The sequence below is a fragment of the Zootoca vivipara genome, chromosome 12, assembly GCF_965207765.1.
Source record: "Zootoca vivipara chromosome 12, rZooViv2.hap1.1, whole genome shotgun sequence".
NCBI classification, from domain to species: domain Eukaryota; kingdom Metazoa; phylum Chordata; class Lepidosauria; order Squamata; family Lacertidae; genus Zootoca; species Zootoca vivipara.
This window is the reverse complement of record NC_142595.1, coordinates 26667016-26690092: the sequence shown is the minus strand read 5'-3', so window position 1 is coordinate 26690092 and position 23077 is coordinate 26667016. Positions and strand designations below refer to the sequence as shown.

Sequence of the window (23077 nt, the reverse complement as noted above, 5' to 3'; positions counted from 1 at the left end):
AAGATCTAGCTGACTGGGCCAAAAAGTTCCCCACTCCTGTTCCCAAAGATGACAAGAGAAGAGCTAGACCAGAAATTCCTAATACACAAAACATGGATGAACAAGCAATCCTCTCCTGGTGCCATCTGCTATAATTTTTTGTTTCTTTGTTTAAAATGTGACTTTATTTAAGAAAAAAAGCCTCCTGAACCTTTCCACAAGAATGTAAGCAACAGGCACATAAGTTAACAGCATAGAAAGGGGAAAGCCTAGCAGCTGCTAAAGGGTGACACAAGTCTCTGGCATCAAAACAAACTTTTGGCCTGGCTGAGATTTCAGCCCCTCCTTTAGCAGAGCAGATGCTATGGAAGACTGCAAGGGGAGAACACTGCGTTTAATTCCTTTGTGCCCGTGCTACTCATTATCTTGCTGCCCATAGAAATGTCGAGGGAAGAGGTGGGAGAATCCTGAGTGTCCAAGCCAGTGTTTTGTGTTCTGGGCCCCCCAATGTCCAGTGTTTGGCTGCAGCGTGAGCCAGCATATCTGTCATGCACAGAAAGGATTGTGTGGCGGAGCAGAAAGCATGCAGGCCGATAGACACTTAAGGATTAAGGCAGCGATGGAGTTGCCTGTCTGTTTCCGTCTACAGCAGCTTGAAGCCTTTTGGAGGGCCACACACAGAGAGAGATTGCATGCAGCAAAAAACATTTTTTTTTAAAAAAAAATCTTTTGGAATGCCATGGCTAGCCTGCTTCTTCCTCTTTTTCCTTTCATCCCTTTCTGGTGAAAAGTACATAAAGTCACGTTCTGTTTGGGACCTTACAGGCAGCCAGTTGTAGCTAGAGATTCTCTCGATTCTGGGCAAGGCTAACGAGAACGTTCTGCTCTTCAGATGAAAGGCGTAAAAATGTCCAAACATTACAGCACCCCAACAGCAAAATGTAACAATGGCTCTAGGGTAGGGAGGCGGGGGCAAGGAGTGCAGCAGCTAAGAGATTCAAATTACGGAACTGCTCCCCAGCAAAAGGGGAAAGGAGGAGGGTAGAAGCGAGCTGGAAGGCACCTGGGATTTGTCTGACAGGAGACACGTCCTACAAGAAAAGAGAACAAAATATTTCCTAGGTATGGTCTTCTCAACCCTTAACTGACAGTGACCACGACTGGATCCACCTTACTCAGACCACGAGTTCACAAACTTTGTTTTTCCTCTTTCACTCTTCTGAAATATGTCCTTTTTCCCTGCCACCAATGTGGCTTTGGTCCGTCTGAAAAATGGAGGATCTTTCCATGGCCTTCATACGTTGTTAAGCTGCCGCTCCTGGTTCATTTTCTGGAAGAAGGCCTTGCCAAATTCGTATGTGCTGATCATGATGGCGCAGGCGGGGGCCACCTTGATCACCCGAGGCAGGAAACCTGTGGGCAATTTTGGCAGGGGGAAGGAGAGAAGAAGAAACAAACCTGTCAGACAGGCTGGGAAGAAGGAACTGGAGAAGGACTGCCTATGTTCAATAATTCATCCCATCTCCATGGTGCAGAGTTTGCTGCCTGCTCTAATAAGGCCAGGAAAGAGTGTGCAAGTGCTTGGCCAGCTCCTGAATTTGGCACACATGCGACTCACACACAACACATCGCTGTGTGTTCAAAGTAGGGGGAATCTTTTAAAGTGCAGTGGAGCTACAGGGAAATGAGGCTGAGATGGAACAGAACGCCCAACTTTCTAGGGGGTTTTTAGTTGAGAGATTTCAACCATAGTCTTATACCTACAAATCTCATCCTCTACTTATTATTGGGACCTGCTGGTAAAGGGCGAGTAGTAGTAGTAGTAGTAATAACAACAACAACAACAACAACAACAACAATAATAATACTATTCTATAGAGATGCTGTCGCACAGCACAGAGAATGGCAAGCAGTAAACGGCAATGTAAGTCACCTGCAAAGAGTCCTCGGGTGCCAGATTCTGCTCGAATCTTCTGCATAAGCAGCCAGGTGGAGGAGGATCTGGGTGTAGCAACTGAGCAGGGAGAGAAAGTATATGACATTATGTAGTTCACACTTTTATTCCTTGCTTCTCTTTTCAACTTGCAGCAGCCATAACAAAAAAGTTAGCCAGGGTTAATGATAGCAGCCCCAGGTAGCTTTCTGCACCTCACCTTGGAGTGTCTCCATGTCTCCCAGCTGAATTTGTCGCTGGGTCTTCACCACGTCAAAGGGCAGCGTCAGGATAGCAGCCACCTGGGGAACAGGAAGGACCATCTATTAGCTATCACTACTAGCAAGATTCTTCCCTTGGCCGGAGGCAAAGTGCTCTCTTTTGTCTACTGGGGTGGGGAAGGTAGGGCCTCCTTTACCACTCTAGTTGCCTAAATGTTTGCGAAGAAAAGATGTGGGAAATAGAGGGGAAGAGAAGAAGAGTTTGGATTTGATATCCCGCTTTATCACTACCCTGAGGAGTCTCAAAGCGGCTAACAATCTCCTTTCCCTTCCTCTCCCACAACAAACACTCTGTGAGGTGAGTGAGGCTGAGAGACTTCAGAGAAGTGTGACTAGCCCAAGGTCACCCAGCAGCTGCATGTGGAGGAGTGGGGAAGCAAACACGGTTCACCAGATTATGAGTCTACCGCTCCTAACCACTACACCACGCTGGCTCTCAGTCTGTTACACTGAAACAGGGAGGAGCTCTGAAGAAAAGCATCCCGTGTCTTTGAGCAGGTAGGAATGGAATTGGCAGTGCCTCCAACACCCAAAGGGGGCAAAGTTTTCTAAATCTGCATAAATCCACAACCCCCTTGTAGTGAATGGGAGAAGATAAAAGCCATTTTAGGTACCCTCCTTCATTGATGAAGAATCTACTGTTCAGAAGGCACACGGAGAAGGAAAAGTGGTTTGCGATAATGGTAAAGGCCCTATGTGTGCATCAAGAACAGAATTGTAGAGTTGGAAGGGACCCCATGGATCATCTAGTCCAACCCCCTCTGCAATGCAGGAATATGTACGCATATGGGGATCAAACCTGTGACCTTAGTGTTATCTGCACCATGCTCCAACCAACAGAGCTAACCAGCAAGTTCGCACCCATGGCTCCACCCAGTTTTCCTCCTGGCTCCACCCACCACTGGAATGCAGCCTTCAGAACATTATTCATGACCAGAATGAGGAATGTTCCCTACTCCTGAGGTGCATCATTAAAATATGTCACATTAGCTATATTTTACAAATGCTGCAAATACAACATTCGCTCCCATCACTGAGCTAAGAAGGCCGATGCTTAACAATAAGCAGCATGCTAACATTCATTTCTGCTGACCAACACGGAAGAAATAAAGAAAGAAGGCACTATCTTTACAGCCTTCCTGGCTGCAGAAAGCGGACTGGTTAAGAGGCTCCCAGAGTCACAGTTAAAGAGAAGATTGCTCAGCAGGCCGCAATGCCGCGCATCTCTCTCTGGTTAGGCAACCTCTCAAGGCCACTGGAAAGAACTGTCAAGCGCTGGCACTCACCGTGCCAGAAATGGCACCAGCTGCAAAGCTGACCCTGAAGGTGGCCTCGGTAAGACAGAATCGGGTGCACAACCAGTCCTTCACCAGCTCATAGTTATACCAGTACAGTGCTGTGGGGGGAAAAGAGGAAGAGACAGATCGTCAAAGGAGGGGAACTGCCGGCCACAGAAAGCTGAATGTGCTTCCTTTTTGGTAGTGGGGGGAAGGTGTGCTTGCTTGCCAGAGCTGCAGCTCTCCCCCTCTCTGTCCAGAATCCCTGTGTGTGACCCTTTGCCCAGATCTAACGGTAATATTTATTTGTTCAGAGGAATTCATATGCCAACCTTCATAATGGCAGGGCAGTTCCACAAAGCAGAGGTGTTAAAACTCTTACCAGGGTTCTGGATTCACTCAAGACATGCCAAGCCACACGCTATTGGTGAAGGCAAAAGAGACCCACATACTACCTAGTGTATCTATCTCCAAGTGGGAATGGACCGTATTTCTCCACCCTCTGCAATAGCAGGATATCCTGGGCAATGGACAGGTGTTTGTCCAATCCCGTTTTTTAAAAAAACACATTGGTGGAGATTCTGCAACTTTCACGGGTAATATAAAGTAACGATGCACTGCTGTCCTTAAGACATTGTACTCAACAGAAAGCTGAAGATGAACCTTTCTGAGGGGTGAGAAGAGTCTCATATTTTTTTTGGTATCTTGAAAGCAGCCGCCTTGCATAACCTTTGCTCAGAAAACAGAACACGCCTAACTCCTCCCAGATGTCCGGAGGCAACGTCTTCCAAACCCTCTCGTTACTGCTCTCTGCTCCCTTCCCTGTGTCGCTTCCATACCTGAGAAGGGAACGTCCCGCAGAACTGTGGGCCCCCAGCCCCTCCAGAGAGAGAACCATCCGTCCTGGGCCACAGCAGACTGGATGCAGACACGCAGCTCCCGGTAGCTCAGCTGTCGGGATTGCATCTTTGTTCGGATGAGTTCCAAGGGGCTGATCACTGTCACAGCACCCACTAGGGAAGAGAGATCAGAGCGGCACATGAAATCAAGCCCCAGTTTAATCAAGGCAGTTCCCAGCTCCTCCACTGCAAAGACCAAATGGAAGACACGGGCATGCAGAAGAGCTGACTGGCAGTCATCGATTACAATGCCATTGGCATGTAAACGGAGGAAGCCTTTAGGTGCCGGGGCGTCGGAAAATGTGGGAAGTGAAGTAGCAGGTTTCACTGAAATGCCATCTAGCTCAGCATTCCAGCTTCCCCCTGGTCATCAAGATCTGACAAGGTAGCAATGAGTAGGGTAGGAATCTGATTTTTCAACCCTGTTCCTAGTTATTCAGATCTAGGATCCAAAAGCTAGCTTATATCTGAACAAAGAGTCTGCAATTCTGGCTGTCAAAAATAGATTTCCGAGGTGGGTGGGGAGAAAGAAGAGTTGGCGGAGATCTGCCCTCAATAATTGTTCATTTGTGGTGCTGGTGGTGAACAGAAAAGGCAATGAATGGCTATAGGAGGTTTCTAAGGAAGGCATAATTGTGGCATCTATCCTTGTTTTACATCCTACACATCCACACCTGTAACCTGCCGTCATATTGCCATATCTCATCGTGGTCTATTTTTTGAGAAGGGGTGGTGGTGGAAGGACGGTGCCCACCTGCACTTCGGTTCCCCTCTCCCAGTACCCTGCAGGAACTGTCTGTCTCTCTCTCTCCATCTCCCTCCCTCCCTTGCTCCTACTTCTGTAGCTCATTCAGCAAAATCTCTTTCATACAAGCTAAGAGTAATGGTTTCCCTCCTGATATATTTCCATCCATCCAGTGGTTCCTCTCTTGACTCAAAACAAGACATATGTCCACCCTTCTAGACCTGTGTACTTTAGATGCACAGCAGCTAGAATCTTTATATATTTTGGGACAGCCAATGTGGTGCACTCCAGATCTTATTGGACTACAATTCCCAACAGCCTCAACCAGATTGGCCAATGGTCAGGAATGATGGGAGAAGTAGTCCAAAACATATGGAAATCACCATGTCTGCTTCCTGTCTCGAGCATTTATATGGCACATGTAATTCAAACCTCTAAAATGCTTCCAAACATCCTGTTCTCCAGGAAGCCCCTTTTCTAAACGTCTTTCAAAAATGGAGATTGGCATCTACAGACACTAGGGAAATAATGAGTACAGGTGTCCCCCACCCCTTATGCTCTGGGCCCCCACACACATAAGTGAAAATTGTGTAAGTGGGGAGCACTCTCTAAACACCATTTAAACACCCTCTCTCTCCAATCCAGACCGAAAATAATGTATCAAAATATATCCACAATTAGAACTGAAGCTCTGGGCATGTCTGGAGGCTGGGAGGAGAAGACGGCGCCACTGCACTACCGCACGCCATCTGCTGTTAGGCAATACGGGGAGGGAAGACACCTGTATTCTGAAAAGCTAGTGGTTTACAATACAGTTTGTGCATTTACTGTATTTTTCCGTGTATAAGACTGTATTCCCCCCCCCAAATTTTTTAAGTTTAAAATTGGGGGTCGTCTTGTACACGGAATGTTGCAATTATTTATTTCTTCATTTTGGGCTCAAAAAATAGGGGTCGTCTTATACATGGGGGCATCTTATACACAGAAAAATACAGTCATTAAAAGCAGAAAGGCAGGCTGCTCCTGCATGTATACCAACACAGGAGAAGTGATACTCACATCTAGCAACAGCTCCAGCCACTAGTGGGATGTACCGTGCTTGGCTGTCCAACTTGGCACGCAATAAATCGCGTAGTTGATCGTAGCTAGTGAAGTAGATCACAGTGGCAGGGACAGCCATCACCCTGTTAAAAAGTTGCGGGTATTGAGGGCCATGGTCCCATAGAGTGTGCATTCCCGTGCAGAACTCAACTACAGTGGTACCAGTGGGGCAAATGGCCGCACGCTTACAAATTTCTCGACATCCGAACCGAAACCGCGGCGGTTTTAGATAGGGTTTTTTTGACTTACAAATTTTTAGATGGGGTTGCTTCGATTTACGAATTTTTCCGTTTCCAATGCATTCCTATGGGAAATCGCGTTTCCAATGGTGCTTTTCGACTTACGAATTTTTCGACCTACGAAGGTGCCTTCGGAACGGACTAAATTCGTAAGTTGAGGCACAACTGTATTTCCAATGCCAATGCGCTGCAAATTTGACGTTGCCCTTAAGCCCATCAAAAATTCTGATCATGCAGATAAGACAATTCAGTGAGCAGTGCTGAGAGAAAGCAACAAAGAAACAAGAGACTGGAGATCTCCCTTCACCCTTCTTTACCTTGGCAGGAAGCTTCCACAGCTTTCACTGGGTTGCTTTATATGCTGTAAAACTGTGCTTGTTGCTTCTAAATTATGTAATCACCCAAAGATGGCTTTCTTGGGAGTACATGCCTGTGCTGAATGTTCAAGCACACGTGTGCAGAGACACACTAGCAGACCAGACAACGGAGTGTGACCACCAGGCTTCCTTCTTGAAGCTATTCCCTAATTCAATGTTTTTGGGGATGTACAGGATCTGCTAGGACAGCAAACTGATGGGAATCATACATTGCAATAAAGATGATAAAATGTTAATAGTGCTTCTAAAGGAAGGGCTGGTAAACTGCCAGGGTGTGGGCCAATTTTGGCCTGGGAGGCAGTTTTCCCAAAACCATTCACACCCGCTCCCCACCTGATATAATATGTAATACAAAGTGTGTGGCAGGTAGGGAGAAGGCTGGATCGGCTGTGCATCTGAGATCTCTGTGAGGAACTTGAATGTGCAGCCAACCCCTGCAAAAACAGCTTCGCCAGCCCTATGCTTGGCACCAGCAAGACCCCTTGTGCTGCTGTTCCCAAGCACTCATCAGACAGCTGACTGTGGGCACTTGGGAAGCGCTGCACAAGGGACTTGGGCATGTGGGGCGGGACAACCCACGTGTTAATCATCTGACATCATAATGACACCACATGAGTCACAGGTAGGTCGTCCCACCCAGCTGTCACAGTCAGCCTATGGGGGTGGGAGCAGATGAAGATCTGGCCTTCCATGCCGAAAAGGTCCCTCGCCCGCTGTTTAAAATGAAAGTAACTGTGTTACCCCTCCCCCCACAAGATTGTGCACCTTGGGATGTAAATTTAATTGCATGCAACTTATGTCCACACTCACAGGGTGGGTGGAAGGCCGCTCCATAAGGATCGGATGCCCTCATAACGTATTATCTTCACAAAAGCATCCTGGAAGAAACAAGAGGCAAGGGTGGACAGTGAAGGAGAGAGCAGTTGGTCGGAATAAAACCCTGAAGCTGAGCCACACTGCTGAACGAGAAGTCATACAAAAACCCCTGTAATGAGCTCCCAAGAGGCCTGGTTGGCTTGGAAAAACCCCCAGCTTTGGCAGGGAAGCAGCTGCCGGGGCGGGTGAGTGGGCAGCAGAAAGGGGTGCTTAACCCTTTTCTCAACCCACCTCTTGATTGCTCCAAACTGCCCTGCATAAAAGAAGCTTCTCTTTCCTCATCTCCCACAGGGTCGCATGGGCACCTGCACGGGATTTGGTTTTATCCCAGAACAAAGAACAAACCTTGGCTACAGATCACAGAATCACAGTTGGAAGGGGCCCTGTGGACCATCTTGTCTGACCCCCCTGCAATGCAGGAATATGTGGCTGTCCCATATGGGGATCGAACCTGCAACCTTGGTGTTATCAGCACCATGCTCTAACTAACTGAGCTATCCTGGCTGATGGGAGGGAGCAGCACACTTACTCCCCTCCAGTCCCCTATTTCACATCACCTTAGGAGGGTGTAGACCAGGCATCCCCAAACTGCAGCCCTCCTGATGTTTTGGCCTACAACTCCCATGATCAGGTGGTCAGGGATCATGGGAATTGTAGTCCAAAACATCTGGAGGGCTGCAGTTTGGGGATGCCTGGTGTAGACAGTCACGCCTCAGGTCAACCCCAGCCATACCCTTATGAGTCCCTAAAGCAATTTATTTAGAGGCCTTTTATATATATGTAACAGTGGTGGGGGATAGCAACCTAATCTATGTTTTTCCCACATTTTCAGCCACTCACCCTCCACCTAGGTTATATAGCCAACTCAAACTGTATGGCCTTCCAGCTGGGAGATGGTCCAGCCCTTCATCACACAGAACCTTACCAAAGTGCCCGTGAAGCGAGTAGGCGTCTTATACCAGGCCGTGCAGCTGTTTCCATTCTGACACACATATAGGTGGTCCATGAGGCCATTGCAGTAAAGGAAGCATTTCCCTGCGGAGACAAGAAGGAACAGCGCTCAGAGGAGGGCGGGGGCTGTTGTATCACCAGAAATCAGGTGTTCCTGACTGCTCCATTATTTCCAATTTGTCACCTGCTCCTGAACACACGTCCCTGTCAATCTCAGGCTCATGCTAAATCCTGCAGCAGTAATGCTTTTTTTAAAAAAAATAATTTTAAAAAATAGTTACACTTATTCGTGTTTCATACTGTATTTGCAATGTTGTTTTTGCTTTATGAACTGTCACACGGGGTGGCTATATAAATAGCAAACAGTTTCATTTTTAAATGCAGTTTAGATTTCTGGATGGATTTGCATTCAGAACAGTGGAATATAAAATAATAAATATTAGTAAAGAACAGTTTCCCTCATTCTTGGATCCTGCTGAAAACTCCTCCCAGCTTTGGGAATTTCTGTACCAAAACAAAAGTTATCCATCTCTCAGACGTTTCCCTAGTGTGACAATCTAGCAGGACGTGATAAAGGACAGCTAGACCTTGTTTGTCCCAAGATCTAATTATAAGAGGGAGTTTTTTGGTTCCATTCTCAGGTTTTGGTCATGTAGGACAGGTCAGTGGGTTTTTAAAAAAGGTATTTGTATCAATAATCATGGAATCCCTGTAGTAATGAATGTGCAAGTTAATTGGGTATTGTATTAAACATCTATTGTCCATCTCAAGGCATTGAGAAGTTAGATGTTTTCAGACTTAAGTCATAGCAGATGCAATAGACCCAAGAGCAGATTGCAGAAGAAAATAAAACAGGCTGTTTTCACATAGACAGAAATGTGTCCTCACAAATCTGAAATATTCTGGACATACTACATTGGGGTTGTATACCCATGAAGCCATCACCTGCTCCCCAGAAGGCAACATCAGTGCCACCAGCCCCAAACACACAGCTACTCCCTTCAACCAGACATAAATTAAAGGGATTAAAGCAAAGAGACACAAAAGTTATGGGACATGGGAAGGAAAAGGAGATGCACACAGAGGAGACAAAATGCTCGCAATAGTTAAAAATAGAAGGTGGGAACAGCTTTCTGCCCACCAACACAACATGCAGTGCCAGATATATTCTGTGCTACCCAATGTTCAATTCAGCATGCAGTGATGCTCGTTTTTGCTAAAAATAAACAGGCATTCTAGCTTGCATGGCTGCAGAGAAAAATGGAAAGGACGTTTCACAACCTTTGTAAGCAACAACAAAAAAAGCAGAAGAAAAGAGGTTCAAAACTGAAGATTTTGTGGAAGCAGAATGACTTACGTAAAATTAAAACATATCTGAAGACACTATTATTATTTCTGATGAGAGAATTCGCAGCTGGGCAGAGGGGAATAATGTGCAGAACACACAAGGGCCCAATTACATGCATCTCAACTCCGGAGAGAGATCACAGGAGAGGGGAAGCTGCAGCCTTTCCACATGGAAGAGGTACTAAACAGGAGAATGCTGTTCTTTGATATAATGAGATGGTATCATTTTATGAGTCAGAGAGGGCATCTCTGGCTGCAGCAGCCCCAAACCCAAGCAATGGTGGACCACTGGCAGTAAAAGGAGCATGTCAACATTTAATGACTGGCTAAGCTTGAAAGCTGGTACTTTAGGGAGGTGGTTAGGGTAAAACCCTTACCCCTGATGTGCTGACTTTCTATCTGTGAGGGAACGTTCAAATATGCAGGTCTTCCCCCTGCAGTCTGAAGGGCCACAATGCACACTATATGTGCCAAGCTCACAAAAGTCACAACGTTGCTTTGGACTCCAAGAAGCTGCAGACTTGCACCAGTGTCTACGATGAGGTATTCATACAAATATCACACACAATGATGCTATGAAGCAGGCCCAAGGCAGAAATATTTAGATCAGCAGCACCAAAAGGGACGAATTAGGCCATGCTCACCCCATCCAATGCCTCTGAACAAGGATGGACAATTCGGTGAAACATGGGGAAGATGAAGTAACTTACTTGGTAGAACATAACAAGACAGGGAAATAAAATTGGTGAGCACCTCAAGTCATTCTCCCTGCACCCCGTCTCTGGGACATCGGGGATACCTTATTATTCTGATGTCCTGGTTTCAACCAAGACAGTGATGGCATGTTATGAAGGGCTACCACAACTAATTTTACTTTTCTTGGCAGAGGAGATCTGCGGACATTAACGCATCAAGAGAGGAAGGGGTAGGTGAGGCGAGCATGGAGATATTTGAGAAGCCGACATGGGCATCCCCGCACAATTTGAGCCCTCACACGTTCTTTTGAATGCTCTGTGCCAGGAATACAATGAAGACAGATGAACACCAGCGCCTTTGGTGAAGGAGGGATAGGATCATTCTCCCCAGAGAGCTGGAAAGCAGGGGAAGGAAGAACAAGCTCCCAGTACTCTCCTTTGGGAGCATGAACAGTATGCAAAGAGGTGCGCTGCTAGATCAGGCCAATGACCCATCTAGTCCCACATGGCTCTCACAGTAGCCAACCAGATGCTCATGGAAATAGTAAAGGGGTCAGAGCTGCATCCAAAGAGAATGGCAGCTTATATGGGAAAGCATCTGATATACTCACATTTGGGCTCCTGAATGCTCCAGGGCATAGACTGTACTGAAAACACTGAAAAAGACATAACATGGAAATACTTAGAGAGAGGTGAGGGAGGAAGAACAGCTGAAGGGACATGAGGACCCTTAGTTGAGGCAGCGGCTAAGAAGTAGCTGTCTGGGGACTCTGGCTGCAGAAAGATGCAATACAGATTGTGATTTCCCCCATGCCCCTGACTATTTTTTTTAAACCCACAATTTTCTAGACCCAAATGGCTTGGGGCAACTCTGGGAAACTCTGTGGCCTTTCAGATGTTGTTGGACTACAACTCCCATCATCCTTGATTGTTGGCGATGATGGCAGAGGCTGATGAGAATCAGAGTCCAAGAATATCTAGAAAGCCACAGGTTTTCTGGTAACCAGAGAAGGGCTTCCAACAGCTATGGGGCACTGCTCCAAGGTAAGACATCGAGGATGGAAAGAGATGGATGGCTTAATGTTCATTGGGAGGGTTAAACAATTTTGTCAAGTCCCACTAACATACGGGCATATGCCAGTTATGGGCTAAGCAAAATGACTCAAGGGGCCGTGGTTATCAAACCACTCAGCACGACACACTACAAAGCAAGCTACAGTCCAGTCCAGAGCCACTCACAATTAAGCCCTAGCAGTGCACTTCCTTTAAGGGTGAATTTTCATCATACGGGGGAAACAGTACAGTCCTCGAGGCCCAGTACCACTTTAGAACATAAGTGGGGAAAGTTGCAGGTCTGAATGTTTCCCCCAGTCAAAAACTTCCTCACTCTGGAAAACCAGCTCAGCGGGGAAAAGGCTCTTTGTGTGCAAGGGATTCTTCTGGGACAGCATTTGAACACGGAAGCCCCCACTCTCCGGTTGCGTTCTGAAGTACAGTTCCAGAAAGCTCTGCACCAAGGGCTTTTCCTGTACTTTTAGGTAGGCTCCAAGTCCACAGAGCTTTTATGTATCTTAAAGCAGTTTCGAAACTTAACGCAACTGTCCAAGGCCAACAGCATCCAAGAGATGGAAGGTTCCTTCCCCAATGGCTTCCAGTCCAAAAAGGAAGAATTGCTTACCTTTAGAGAAAGGTGTCCTCTGAGCCTGCAATCTGATCTTCACCACATCCAAGGGTGTGACTGAAAGCACAACACACGACTGTTTATATCAAGAGTTTTTTCAATGCTTGATGTTTTCAGAATGTTTTTAGATTTGATCCTGACTTGTTTTTAAGAGGTAATTTAATTATTGTTTGATTTTATACCAATGTTATATATCTGATGTTAGCTTCCCTGAGCCCAGTCTTGGGCCGGGGAGGGCAGGATACAAATAAATTATTATTATTATTATTATTATTATTATTATTATTATTATTATTAAGAGTGGCTGGGGAAACCCAGTCAGATGGATGGGGTATTTTTTATAATAATAAATATAATAATAATAATAATAATAATAATAATAATAATAATAATAATACATTATACATTATATAGAACAGAACAGACATATGCCCAGTGTCCCAGAGCTAGAGGATCAGAGAGAAGCAGGTTTGGATAGGTGCAGAGTAGCCACTGGGAAGATCACTAAGGATGCTTTCTGAATATAACACGTGAGGTTAAAATTTCCTTCCTTTTGCTCCCCACTCACCTTATGAATGGGTGCATCTACTCTTGTGAGTGAGGGAAGGGGAAAGAAAGATATAAAACACTATGCTACCCCTATTCCTGCCAAGTAAGTTTAGAAGATGTGGCAATGCACTTGGGTGAACCTGGTGAACTGGTATGTTGCTGTACTCTTGGATTATGTTTACTGGAAGGAAGGAATGGCAATGTACTGCTTGAACTTCTAAGGAACACACTCTCAAGGGAACCGCCCTGGAGCCTGGCAAATGAGATATAGGTGCAGCAGCAGCGCTGGAAATATTTTCCTCCCTGAGAGGAGATTCCTCCACCTCCAGGTGAAGATTTTTGGATGCAAGAGTGATGTGTGCCTTCACTTTTTATTCAAAAGAAAGTGTGTTTCAACTACCAGAAGTTTGAGAAAAGCTGGAATAAGGACTGGTTCACAGGCACACAATCTGACTTGCTAATGAACATGTGCATTGCCTCTAATGGGAAGTATTGTGGCAGAGGCAAAATGAAACTACTTGCCACGTTTGGTGGCCTCTTCACACATAACAGTCACTACCTAATGGTGCTAGGGTTGCCAGACTCAATAGAGGACAGGACTTCTGTGCCTTTAATTGCCCTGCTCTCTTTTGAGTCTGGAAACCTTAAAAGAAAAACCAGCAGACCCTTTGCTTGGAAATTAAACAAAGGGTCTGCTGGTTTCTCTTTAAGGTTTCCAGACTCAAAAGAGAGCAGGGTAATTAAAGGCACAGAAGTGCTGTCCTCTATTGAGTCTGGCAACCCTAAATGGTGCAGTACTTGAATGATGAACATCACATGTGAACAGGGCCCAAATTTTTCAATCTAAGATCTTATGACTGGACACAAGAGAAGCAGTGCTCCCCTTGGTGCATCCCAATCAAACAATTAATGGCAAAATCCTGCTTTATACCACCCTAGCCACACAGCTATGGTGTTGGTTGACAGTAAACAGGCCCAGTTTGCACAAGCGACGAACCAGTTATGTAACTACTTCTCCACAGGCCCACTTCCTCATTTTTCAATGCACATCCACATTTTCACAATGCCGGAGCATAGACAAGGTGGCCAGCAGCGATGGGGCAGCAAAACATGAGGCATACACACGAAGGAAAATAAGCCAGGCTAGTTGAACCCGCATACAGAAGTGCAAACCGCGCCTTCTAGTCACTGCTCATTTTTGGTATGCATCCATGTCACTCGAACTGGCTCAGGAAAAACTGCAGTAAGAGCTGTTCGACAGTGGAACTTGCTGCCAAGGAGTGTGGTGGAGTCTCCTTCTTTGGAGGTCTTTAAGCGAAGGCTTGACAGCCATCTGTCAGGAATGCTTTGATGGAGTTTCCTGCTTGGAAGGGGCTTGGACTGGATGGCCCTTGTGGTCTCTTCCAACTCTATGATTCTATGCAGAATAAATGCAGGGTACCTACCAAAAAGAGAGGTGAAGAGAGCCCCAGTTCCAGATGCCAGCATTTGCTGCATGGGGGTAATGCCCCCCTGCATATTCCCAGATGAATTTTCAGTCATTGTGCTGCTCACCTGTAAAGCAACGATAGGGCCTGTCATAAGTCAGCTGCAACATGATTGCAGGAGCAATGCTTTCTAAGGTAGCCGTTTTAATCTCTATCTACTGTACTCTTCCGTGCATAAGACTAGATTTTTTTCTTTAAAAATTATGCTAAAAAGTAGGGGTGATCTTATACATGGATAGTGCATAGGGTGGACATTTGATTGGTTGCTGCCGCGGTTGTCAGCAACTATTGATCGTGTTATTGGTTGCTGCGTCAATGGCTGGTGTTGATTTGCTGACGCTGCGGCAATTGGACGGGCGATTGCCATCTTCTGCCAGCGAGGGGACAGATGAGAGGCGGGGTTTTGGACGCGTGTGGGTGAGCGATTTACAGCAATCCCACCCCCCAAAATGCTCAACAACTGTGCGTAACCCCCCCAAAAGCTCAACGACTCTATGCTATCTCCCCCCATTTTCTTAAATTTGAGTCCCCCAAATAGGGGGCGTCTTATACACGGAAAAGTACAGTATTTATCTAATAAAATATATACCCCACTTTATTGTTAAAACCTCAAAGCAGTTTATCAAAAAACAAAAACAAAACCCAGTTAAATTATCAGCAAAAACTGTTACAACTATTTAAAACATTCAAAAAATTAAAATCAGCAATAAACTACTGCATTTATAAACTAAACAAGCATCTTCCTCTCTTGACTCAAACAGCACCTATGTATGTGTATTATCATCATAATCATCATCATTATTTTTATGGAAGTCCAGGAAAGCCTCTTAGAATATAGATAATGGTGCTCAAGCCTTTTCCCTTTGCAAAATTACTACAGTGCTTCACTAAGCAAGACATCAGAACGATTTACAGGGGGGAAATGCAACCCCCCTCCAAGAACATGTTAATGGAAAGGCAGCTCAATAAGCTGTTTCTTCTAGCCTGAAAAATGTTTAAGCATCCTACTTTCAAAAGAGTATCTGATTCAAAAGGAATCTGAATTTGCAACCACAAAGGGCATAATCACAAAAAATTACAGCTGTTATATTTACAGGGAGCTTACAAGTTGAAGTGCTCAACTACAGCAGTACAGTGAATTAGTGCCCATTGTTCTGTCTGCGGTCCTTATTTTTATGAAGGCTTATGGCACAATCTTACATAGGATTATTCAGCCCTTGAGTTGCATGGGGTAATGGGTATAGTTACAAACATGAAATTGGCTTCAAGTTTTCAGATGCCACAGGCAACTGCCTATATTATGCATGGGTGACAACTGGGCTCTAATATACTGGCACATTCTTTGTGCCCAATCTCCTTGATTGCTGTCCAGACCTGCGAGAAACCCCACCCAACATGAGCTTTCACATCCAGTCCTAGTTGACAGCTATTATCTGCACAGCAACAGAAAAGGGTGAGGCTTCTCAACTACACATGCTGCTTATACAATCAGCTTTTCAGAAGGGGGCGGGATGATGCTAGCTGGCAGTGATAAGCAAGAGCCTCCGAGCTACTTGCAAAAGGGGTGGGATAAAACTCTTAACACCACCATAACCCTTCAGTGCGCAGGCTTCAGGGGGAAACATAGTACGGTATTCAATTACTGGTATTTACAAAACTGAGAGTTTTGATTCTGGATAGAGCAACTGGGTTACAGAAGCAGAGTTGCCCATCAAGTAACAATGGGAATAATATATTTGTTTTTCTATTGTTTTTTAATGTAAATTTTAAAAATGCTGACGCTATGGCACAGGCACGGCCCATACCCATCCATATGGTTGTTAAAACCTCTACAAGCCAATAAGCAGGTCAACACAGTGCAGGGAATAGTGTATGGTTGTGGAAAAGGAGATCCTCAAACCCAGTTACAAAATTGCATTTAGGCCTCAGTCTTCTATTCGTTTCTAATGAAACAGACTTTGAAACAGCATCACTTCAATTGCACTTGTACATAGGGGGAACGTGCATTAGAATTCTTATCTCAGGTTATCTTCAAAATGACTCAGCAAATTGGACAGGGCAAAAAGTACGCAAGTTATTTTGTGATCATCATGCCCTATTGCCTACTGTCCCTCTCACAATCTGAAGCTCACCAACAACATCTCTGTGCTATTGGAAGCTGATGGAATCATTCTGCATGCCTCCAATCTTCCGTCTCTAGCCCACTACTTTAGCAGGGGATCCTTCCTCTACACATGCACACAAACATGGTATGAGGAAGTAGAACAGACAGCACTGTCACTGTTTCTTCTCTCTCCTAGGGCAAACAGCAGGGCAGCCACAAGAGTTCCTCTCTGTGTTCTTATCTCAGAGAGTCCAGAAAACAAAGACCTTCAATCACAAAGCCGATTAACCCCATGTACGTTGCAATTTAATGCTGTCTGTCAGCACTGCCGAGGATGAAGGTGGGTACAATTCGAAGGATTACCCAGGTGCAACTGCTACTTGCCTAGGTGAGCAGCCAAGTGGCAAAGCTGCTCCAGCTCAACCCTCTGTGTGACGCCAGCCCCCAATAATTAAGTGAAAAGAAATCCCTTAAGCTCTTTATTGAGCTGGGATGTACATGAAGAAAACCCTCCATTTCTTACCTTACCATGCTTTAACACAGGCTCAAGGCATTTTGCATGCAAGCACAGCAGCCCAGAATTAACTGAAAGAAGCTTCAAAAGCACATTCTGCCCTGGCAGGATAAACTGGGCAGGGAGGGGGGGGATGTAGGCCACACCCAGTCCAGGGATGCCAGTATGCATCACAAATGCCCACAGAAGCAAAAGGAATTTGCACAAATACTGAACACTTTGTGGGGAGCTAGTACAGCATAGGATTTGTGTAAGTTGGTGGGCAAAATGGAGCTGGGCATCTTGCAATTTTAAAGAACAGCATCATACTCTGGGCTGCACAACTTCAGGGTGCAGGTGTGGAAATAACCGAGTGCCTCTCTCTCTGCATAAACAAAGGTCCTAGCCTCCTTGATATCCAGTTGTTCCTACATGAAGATAATTCCATATGGAGGAACAGACAGTCAAGTAATTTCTCCTCCTGCAGAAGTGGTACAACACAGACTCCTTTGTTATCACCAAATCACCTAATCCCCATCTCTAACTGTACAGCCAGTGTGGTGTGGTGGTTAGAGGGTTGGACTAGTACTGGGAGACCATGGTTCTGCTGGAGTAGTGGATATAAGAAGAGGTTACTATACGTCAGGAGCATAAATCACCCCATGGATCACATAATCATAGACGTGCAGAGTTGGAAGGGACTCAGCGGATCATCTAGTCCAACCCTATGCAATGCAGGAATAGGCAGCAGTCCCATATGGGGATCTAATCTTCAACCTTGGCATTAATTATCAGCACCATGCTCTAACCAACTGAGCTATCCAGGACGAGCTAATCGCAGGTGCAAGGTCAAGCCAGTTGCTATGGTAATGGCCCAGTACCCCAACAATATCTGTGATTAATGCATATCAGCTCAGTGGTGTCTGTTAGCCAGTCAGTTGTCCAGTATTACGTCCTGAATTGCTGGACTTACTTAGAGCAACAGAGATACTTTGTACTTGCATGGATCTGTATGTTATTTGTATCAAAACCTACAAACTGTGCATGTCTATGTGCATAACTGTTTTACTGAGCCTTATCTTCTGCAACAGTAAACCATCTGAACCTTTGTCTACTTCTGTGTGGTGACTGGTACTGGGAGCAACTTCCACTGTGCGGGTATCTCACATGAGATTCACAACAAAATCCCTGCTTGGCCATGAAGCTCACAGGGTGACATGGGGGCAGTCACAGTCTCTCAGCTTAACTTACCTCCCAGAGTTGTGAAACAAAACAAGGAGGAAGAGAACCATATACTCCTTGGAGGAAAAGGTAGGCTATAACTGCAATCAATCAACTCGGAGATGGGATAGGCTATATTTTTAAAAAATCCTAACACATGATCATCCATTTTTTTCTTGAAAACCAACTAAAAACACATGCAACACACTTCCGAAATGAGCCAGGAGCCAGTTGCACTTTGCGGCTGGCAACAGGTCTTTTGCGACTGGAGATGTCCGGGCACCACCTTTGGCACCTAGCATCTCCACCTGCCTGGCTGCAGTCAAATGGTCTGCTGAGTACTGCAGCAACAAAAGACGTGCGCTACCCTGCAGAACACCTGATTTGCCAGCAATTTTTTTAAAAAAATTTTCGCTGCCACACAACTTAGATAGTCAGGGAGGGGGGCACCAGCGTGGCAGCAAAACAGAATGGCACCTAAACATGTTTGGTGTCCACAACCCAAGTCCCAGGAGCCACATGGCTCCTAGTTTTCCTATGCCAGTTTCTAACACTGGTCCAGGCTCCTACCTGACCCTCAAACTCTCCCCAGCCACACCCCCTCTCAAGGCTGTTCCTTCCTTGAGTGTTTGCTGGGCTGGAATGTGTCTGTGACCTCTGACAATGCTTTTTGATTGTCTGGGTAGAGGAGAGAAAGGGGTATAAGCATGGGTAGAGAAACTAACCTGCCATATCAAGGTAGTTTAGTAGGTTGAGATTCATTATTCTGGCCACTTTTGCCTCTGGCTCCACCTACCGCTAGGACAGTGTTTCTCAGACTTGTGTCCTCAGTTATTGTTGGACTACAGCATGCATCACCCCTGACCACTGGTCCTGCTAACTAGGGATGATGGGAGTTGTAGTCCAACAACAGCTGGGGGAACAAATTTGAGAAACACTGCACTAGAATACAGACCCTGCAAAGGCTGCCCAGAAAGGAATGTGGTGCTTGGGCTGAAAAAACGTTCCCTAAGAAGCGAAATACCTCAGCTCAGCCAGAAATCATCACTGGGTAGTAGTTGTGCAAGGTGTGCTAGAGATCTCTAGCATACAATTCTCAGCATCCTGAAAATGCTACAATTCCCTGGCTTTTCTGGGGGAATCTTTAATAACATTTTGTAGATAATCTCCAAGTCAAAAATTGGTTTAACATACATCCTAGATCTGGTGTTTAAATCGCCAAACTTGTTTCCACTGGTTGTTCAAACTGAGGAAGTTGGAAAGGTGCTGGTATATTTAAAATAAACCTTCTCTCTCTATCTCATATTTGAGCCCCAAATTATATTCAGATTCTTATTTGTTATGTCAGCAAAATCATTTGTCCTGCCAGAAGATCATGCTCCAAAAGAGCAATAATCAGGACTAGATGATAAGCTTAGAGGTTTTTAAAAGCACAAATTCACTAACTATAGAGATCTGAAAAAGCAATTCGATTTTGCAACTCGTGCAGGCTTTCTAGACATTGTACCCCAGCTTGTCCCACCTATAAATAAATAACTTTTCCCTCACAGCTTCCAAAGGCTTCTAGACACTTCTGCAATCTTTAGTAACAGCAATAAAAACAAGTTCATATTTCTACACGATAAAAGATGAAGTTGTGCTACCAAGCATATTAAACATTTACTCTATAGTCAAGGGTCAAGGAACAATTATGCAGTGGCTTTGACTGACCCACGCCATCCCCCGCCTTCCCATACTGGCTCAGATCCCAGCAAAAGCATGCTTCTCTAGTCCTGACCTCCAAATGTCTCAACTGTATCATAACTTAAAGCTCATTGACTATTTGGAGGCCACGCAAATACTGATCTCAACTATAAAGCCTCTCCTAAACCATACGCTACTTAAAAATTACAGAAGCATGCACCCAGCCAGATCTATCTGCTTTTCTCCCTCCCATTCTAGTTAACACATACCTTAATATTTCCTCCTTCCTCTTCCTCTCTCTTACACACAGTGCCTCATTTCTCAGTATCTAGAGGAGGTGTGAGAACTGATATCTATCAGGTCAGTTTTTGATAACCTATAGCCTGCAGTTTGCTGGGATTTTTGCAAGGGATGTTGGACTACATGGATCTAGATCTGATCTAATAACCTGCTTATGTTTTTTAAGGAAGAATGCATCCTTAGCATCACATTAGATAGATTACTTACTGCCTTAACTGTTAAAAGATCTGGAGAATGCACTTAATACATCGTTGGAATACAGAGAGGCTAGGAAGATGAAAAGGTACACCACACAAAACTACTTATCCAGCTGTACATGAACACCTTCATTCCAGAGGCAGATTAACAGTTCTCAAACCATGGATTCAAAGAACATTGGGGGGGGAGGGGAGGTTGCATTTCCCAGCATACATGCGTAGGCACACTGCTTGCCTAAGAAATTATGTGTCAGTACTGTAAAAATGAAAGACTTGTATTTGATAGCACTAAAAAACGCACCACCCAACCAAAACCCCATTTTTACCAGCTACCAAAAGAAATCTAACAGCCCATTCCCTACCCCCACCATATGTCACTATACATATAAAGGAAGCCTGAGTGATTATCTAGTTTTTAGGGTACACAACAGTGCCTACTGTACCACCATCCTTGCCTCACTTCTTGTTGTTTAGTCGTGACCCCTTGCCTCACTACTCCAGGCATAAACTTCTTCACCAATCCTCACTTTTCAAGACACATTCCTTCCCACCCATCTTTTTACCAAAGGGGTTTCCATCTTTCGCTGCACAATTTGCCTTACCAAAGAGGTTTAAACAGGTTGACAAGCTCCAAGCAGAGTTCCCAATCACAGGTTTCCATGTTGTTTGGGGCTCAGTATGAAGCAGCTGCAGCTGGCTGCACTACCTCTGTGATCACCACAGATCAAGCTTCTTCTAGCTGCAACACACCTTAAGCAGGCATAGGACGAAGAGCAGACCTTGTTCCTCACTCTTATGGGTTATATCACCAGTGAAGCTGGCAATCTGGACTTGGGCTGCAAGCTTTGAATTCTGCACTCCTACACACAGGGATAGAGAAGAACTTGATGCTTTGGTGAACAATATCTGCACAGCACCTTCCCATTTTGTGTTAAGGCTTGGGCCCTGTCAAGGATGCTGCTCCTTCATGGAAAGGCTGGAAATGAGAAATATTCAACCTCGGCAAATTAATGGCTTAATTAATTAATTCCACCGTTTGAAGGGTTGACTACCAGGTTTTATTTACAGGTTCTGATTAATCCTGTTTTACTTTTCAATAAATTTGTCGTATGGGGGGGGGAGAACAAAATTTATGCTGTGACGACATGGTTTTTCTTTTATTTCATATTGTGATGACATACAGTTTAAAGCAATACACTTCAATGGATGGAAAAGGCATGGGGAGGGAAGGCAAAATGCCCCTTACATTTTTAAAAGCAAATTATACAGAATATACAAGAATTGTTCAACGACATCAATACCACAATGATATAAATACTAGAATAATCTTGAATGTTGCAACACACATCCCACGTATCAACAAGTAAATAAAACTCTAGCCAAATATTATCACTACTTAACATACATTCACTATATATATATATATATATATGTATATGTATATTCCTGGGATCATGTTTACACCGTTGGTAAATCAGTTTAATTTCCTTTTAAAGTCATCACCTATCTACAGTAAATTTACTTTTTTTAAAAAAAAATCAAGTGTTGTTCTTTTTTAATTGCTCTGATAAATTCGTACTGGGCATGCCCAACAAGGGTTCCTGATTCATAAGGGCTCGATCAAACCTCCATGTTCAGGCGCAGTATACCTGGAGTACTCCTCTTCTTCTTCCGCGATCACTCGTGGCCGAGTAAGATTGTCTTCCATAAACACGATTTTAACAATGGGTCCGTAAGTGACTGTGAAGGCCAATTCTGGATCCAAGAATCAGTCCGTCACCTTCCCACCTTGCCTGCGGTTTTTTAAGGAGACATCAGGGCGGCCGCTGCTACAAGCTGGATCCTGGACTCGATGAGCCCTTCGCCTGATCCAGGTGGGCTCCTGCTCCTCTTCCAGGTCGACTCCTTCTTCTTTCTTCTTCCTCCTCGTCCTCCCCCGCTGCTTAACCCTCACCGCCAACCACTCGCACCGGGGCATAAAGGGGAACTATCAAATCCCACCCCACCCCCAACAGAGACCGACACACAGATACAGACGACCTACCCCCCCCCGCCGCCATCTCTCCCACCCTCTCCCTCAGCACAGGCCCGCCTCGGGGCCCCCACTCACCTACTCATCCCAGCCACGTGCTGCTCGTCTCCCAGCTCCGTCCAGGAACGACGGGCGCCCTCGGGAAGGCCCAGCGCGAACCCAAAACAACGGCGCCTTTCAGGAAGCCCATTTGCCGCCTTCTCGGGCCTTTTTATTTTTTTAAAAAATAAAGAAACGGATCTCGGCGGCTTTTGAAACCGAGGAACCAGAAAGAAACCCTCTCAAGACCGAGGACTCAGAGGACGGGACGTTGTCCCGTCACTCCAGCCGCCCCGGAAGTGGCTCCAGCAGTACTTCCTGTACAATGTGATGAGAGGGGCGGAGGGAGATTTCGCGCGTGTCTGTCTTACCCTGCCCGCGCGCCCGCCGGTCTGTGATGCAATCGGCTGTGCCTCGTGCCGGAAAAGGGGCGGGGCTTTAACGCGCCACCCTCGGAGGTGTTTTTTTTTAAAGCGCCCAACGGTTTATCTTCTAGCTCGAGCCTCGCTCGCCGTTCTTTGGTTGCTGTCAGCGTAGTTCGCGCTCAGTTAGGCAGGCAAAGGCAGCCAGGCGTGATCGAAACCTAAGGCC

The 23077-nt window shown here is 45.5% G+C and overlaps 1 protein-coding gene across 2 annotated transcripts; it reads right to left on the bottom strand.

Annotated features, from left to right (window-relative positions):
• Window positions 1–134: 134 nt before the first annotated feature.
• Window positions 135–22787, bottom strand: SLC25A39 (solute carrier family 25 member 39). Of its 2 annotated transcripts, XM_035134860.3 has the most exons (12): window positions 22526–22787; window positions 14376–14484; window positions 12379–12438; window positions 11312–11356; window positions 8633–8742; window positions 7642–7709; window positions 6174–6298; window positions 4310–4483; window positions 3480–3589; window positions 2133–2214; window positions 1913–1993; window positions 135–1392 (listed from the first exon to the last, which is right to left on the bottom strand). In XM_035134860.3, the coding sequence occupies exons 2-12, from the start codon at window positions 14470–14472 to the stop codon at window positions 1274–1276; spliced, it is 1071 nt and encodes a 356-aa protein (XP_034990751.1). In that variant the 5' UTR covers window positions 14473–14484; window positions 22526–22787; the 3' UTR covers window positions 135–1273. The 2 variants fall into 2 exon arrangements, with proteins under 2 accessions (XP_034990751.1, XP_034990752.1); XM_035134861.3 differs by lacking the exon at window positions 11312–11356.
• Window positions 22788–23077: the final 290 nt, after the last annotated feature.

Coding starts and splice junctions, on each gene's coding strand:
- SLC25A39 (XM_035134860.3), bottom strand. CDS start 14,472: ATGACTGAAAATTCATCTGGGAATATGCAGGGGGGCATTACCCCCATG. Junction 8,743..11,311: donor GAGCATTCAGGAGCCCAAAT/GTGAGTATATCA, acceptor TTGTCTCCGCAG/GGAAATGCTTCCTTTACTGC. Junction 6,299..7,641: donor AGCGGCCTTCCACCCACCCT/GTGAGTGTGGAC, acceptor ACTTTTTAACAG/GGTGATGGCTGTCCCTGCCA.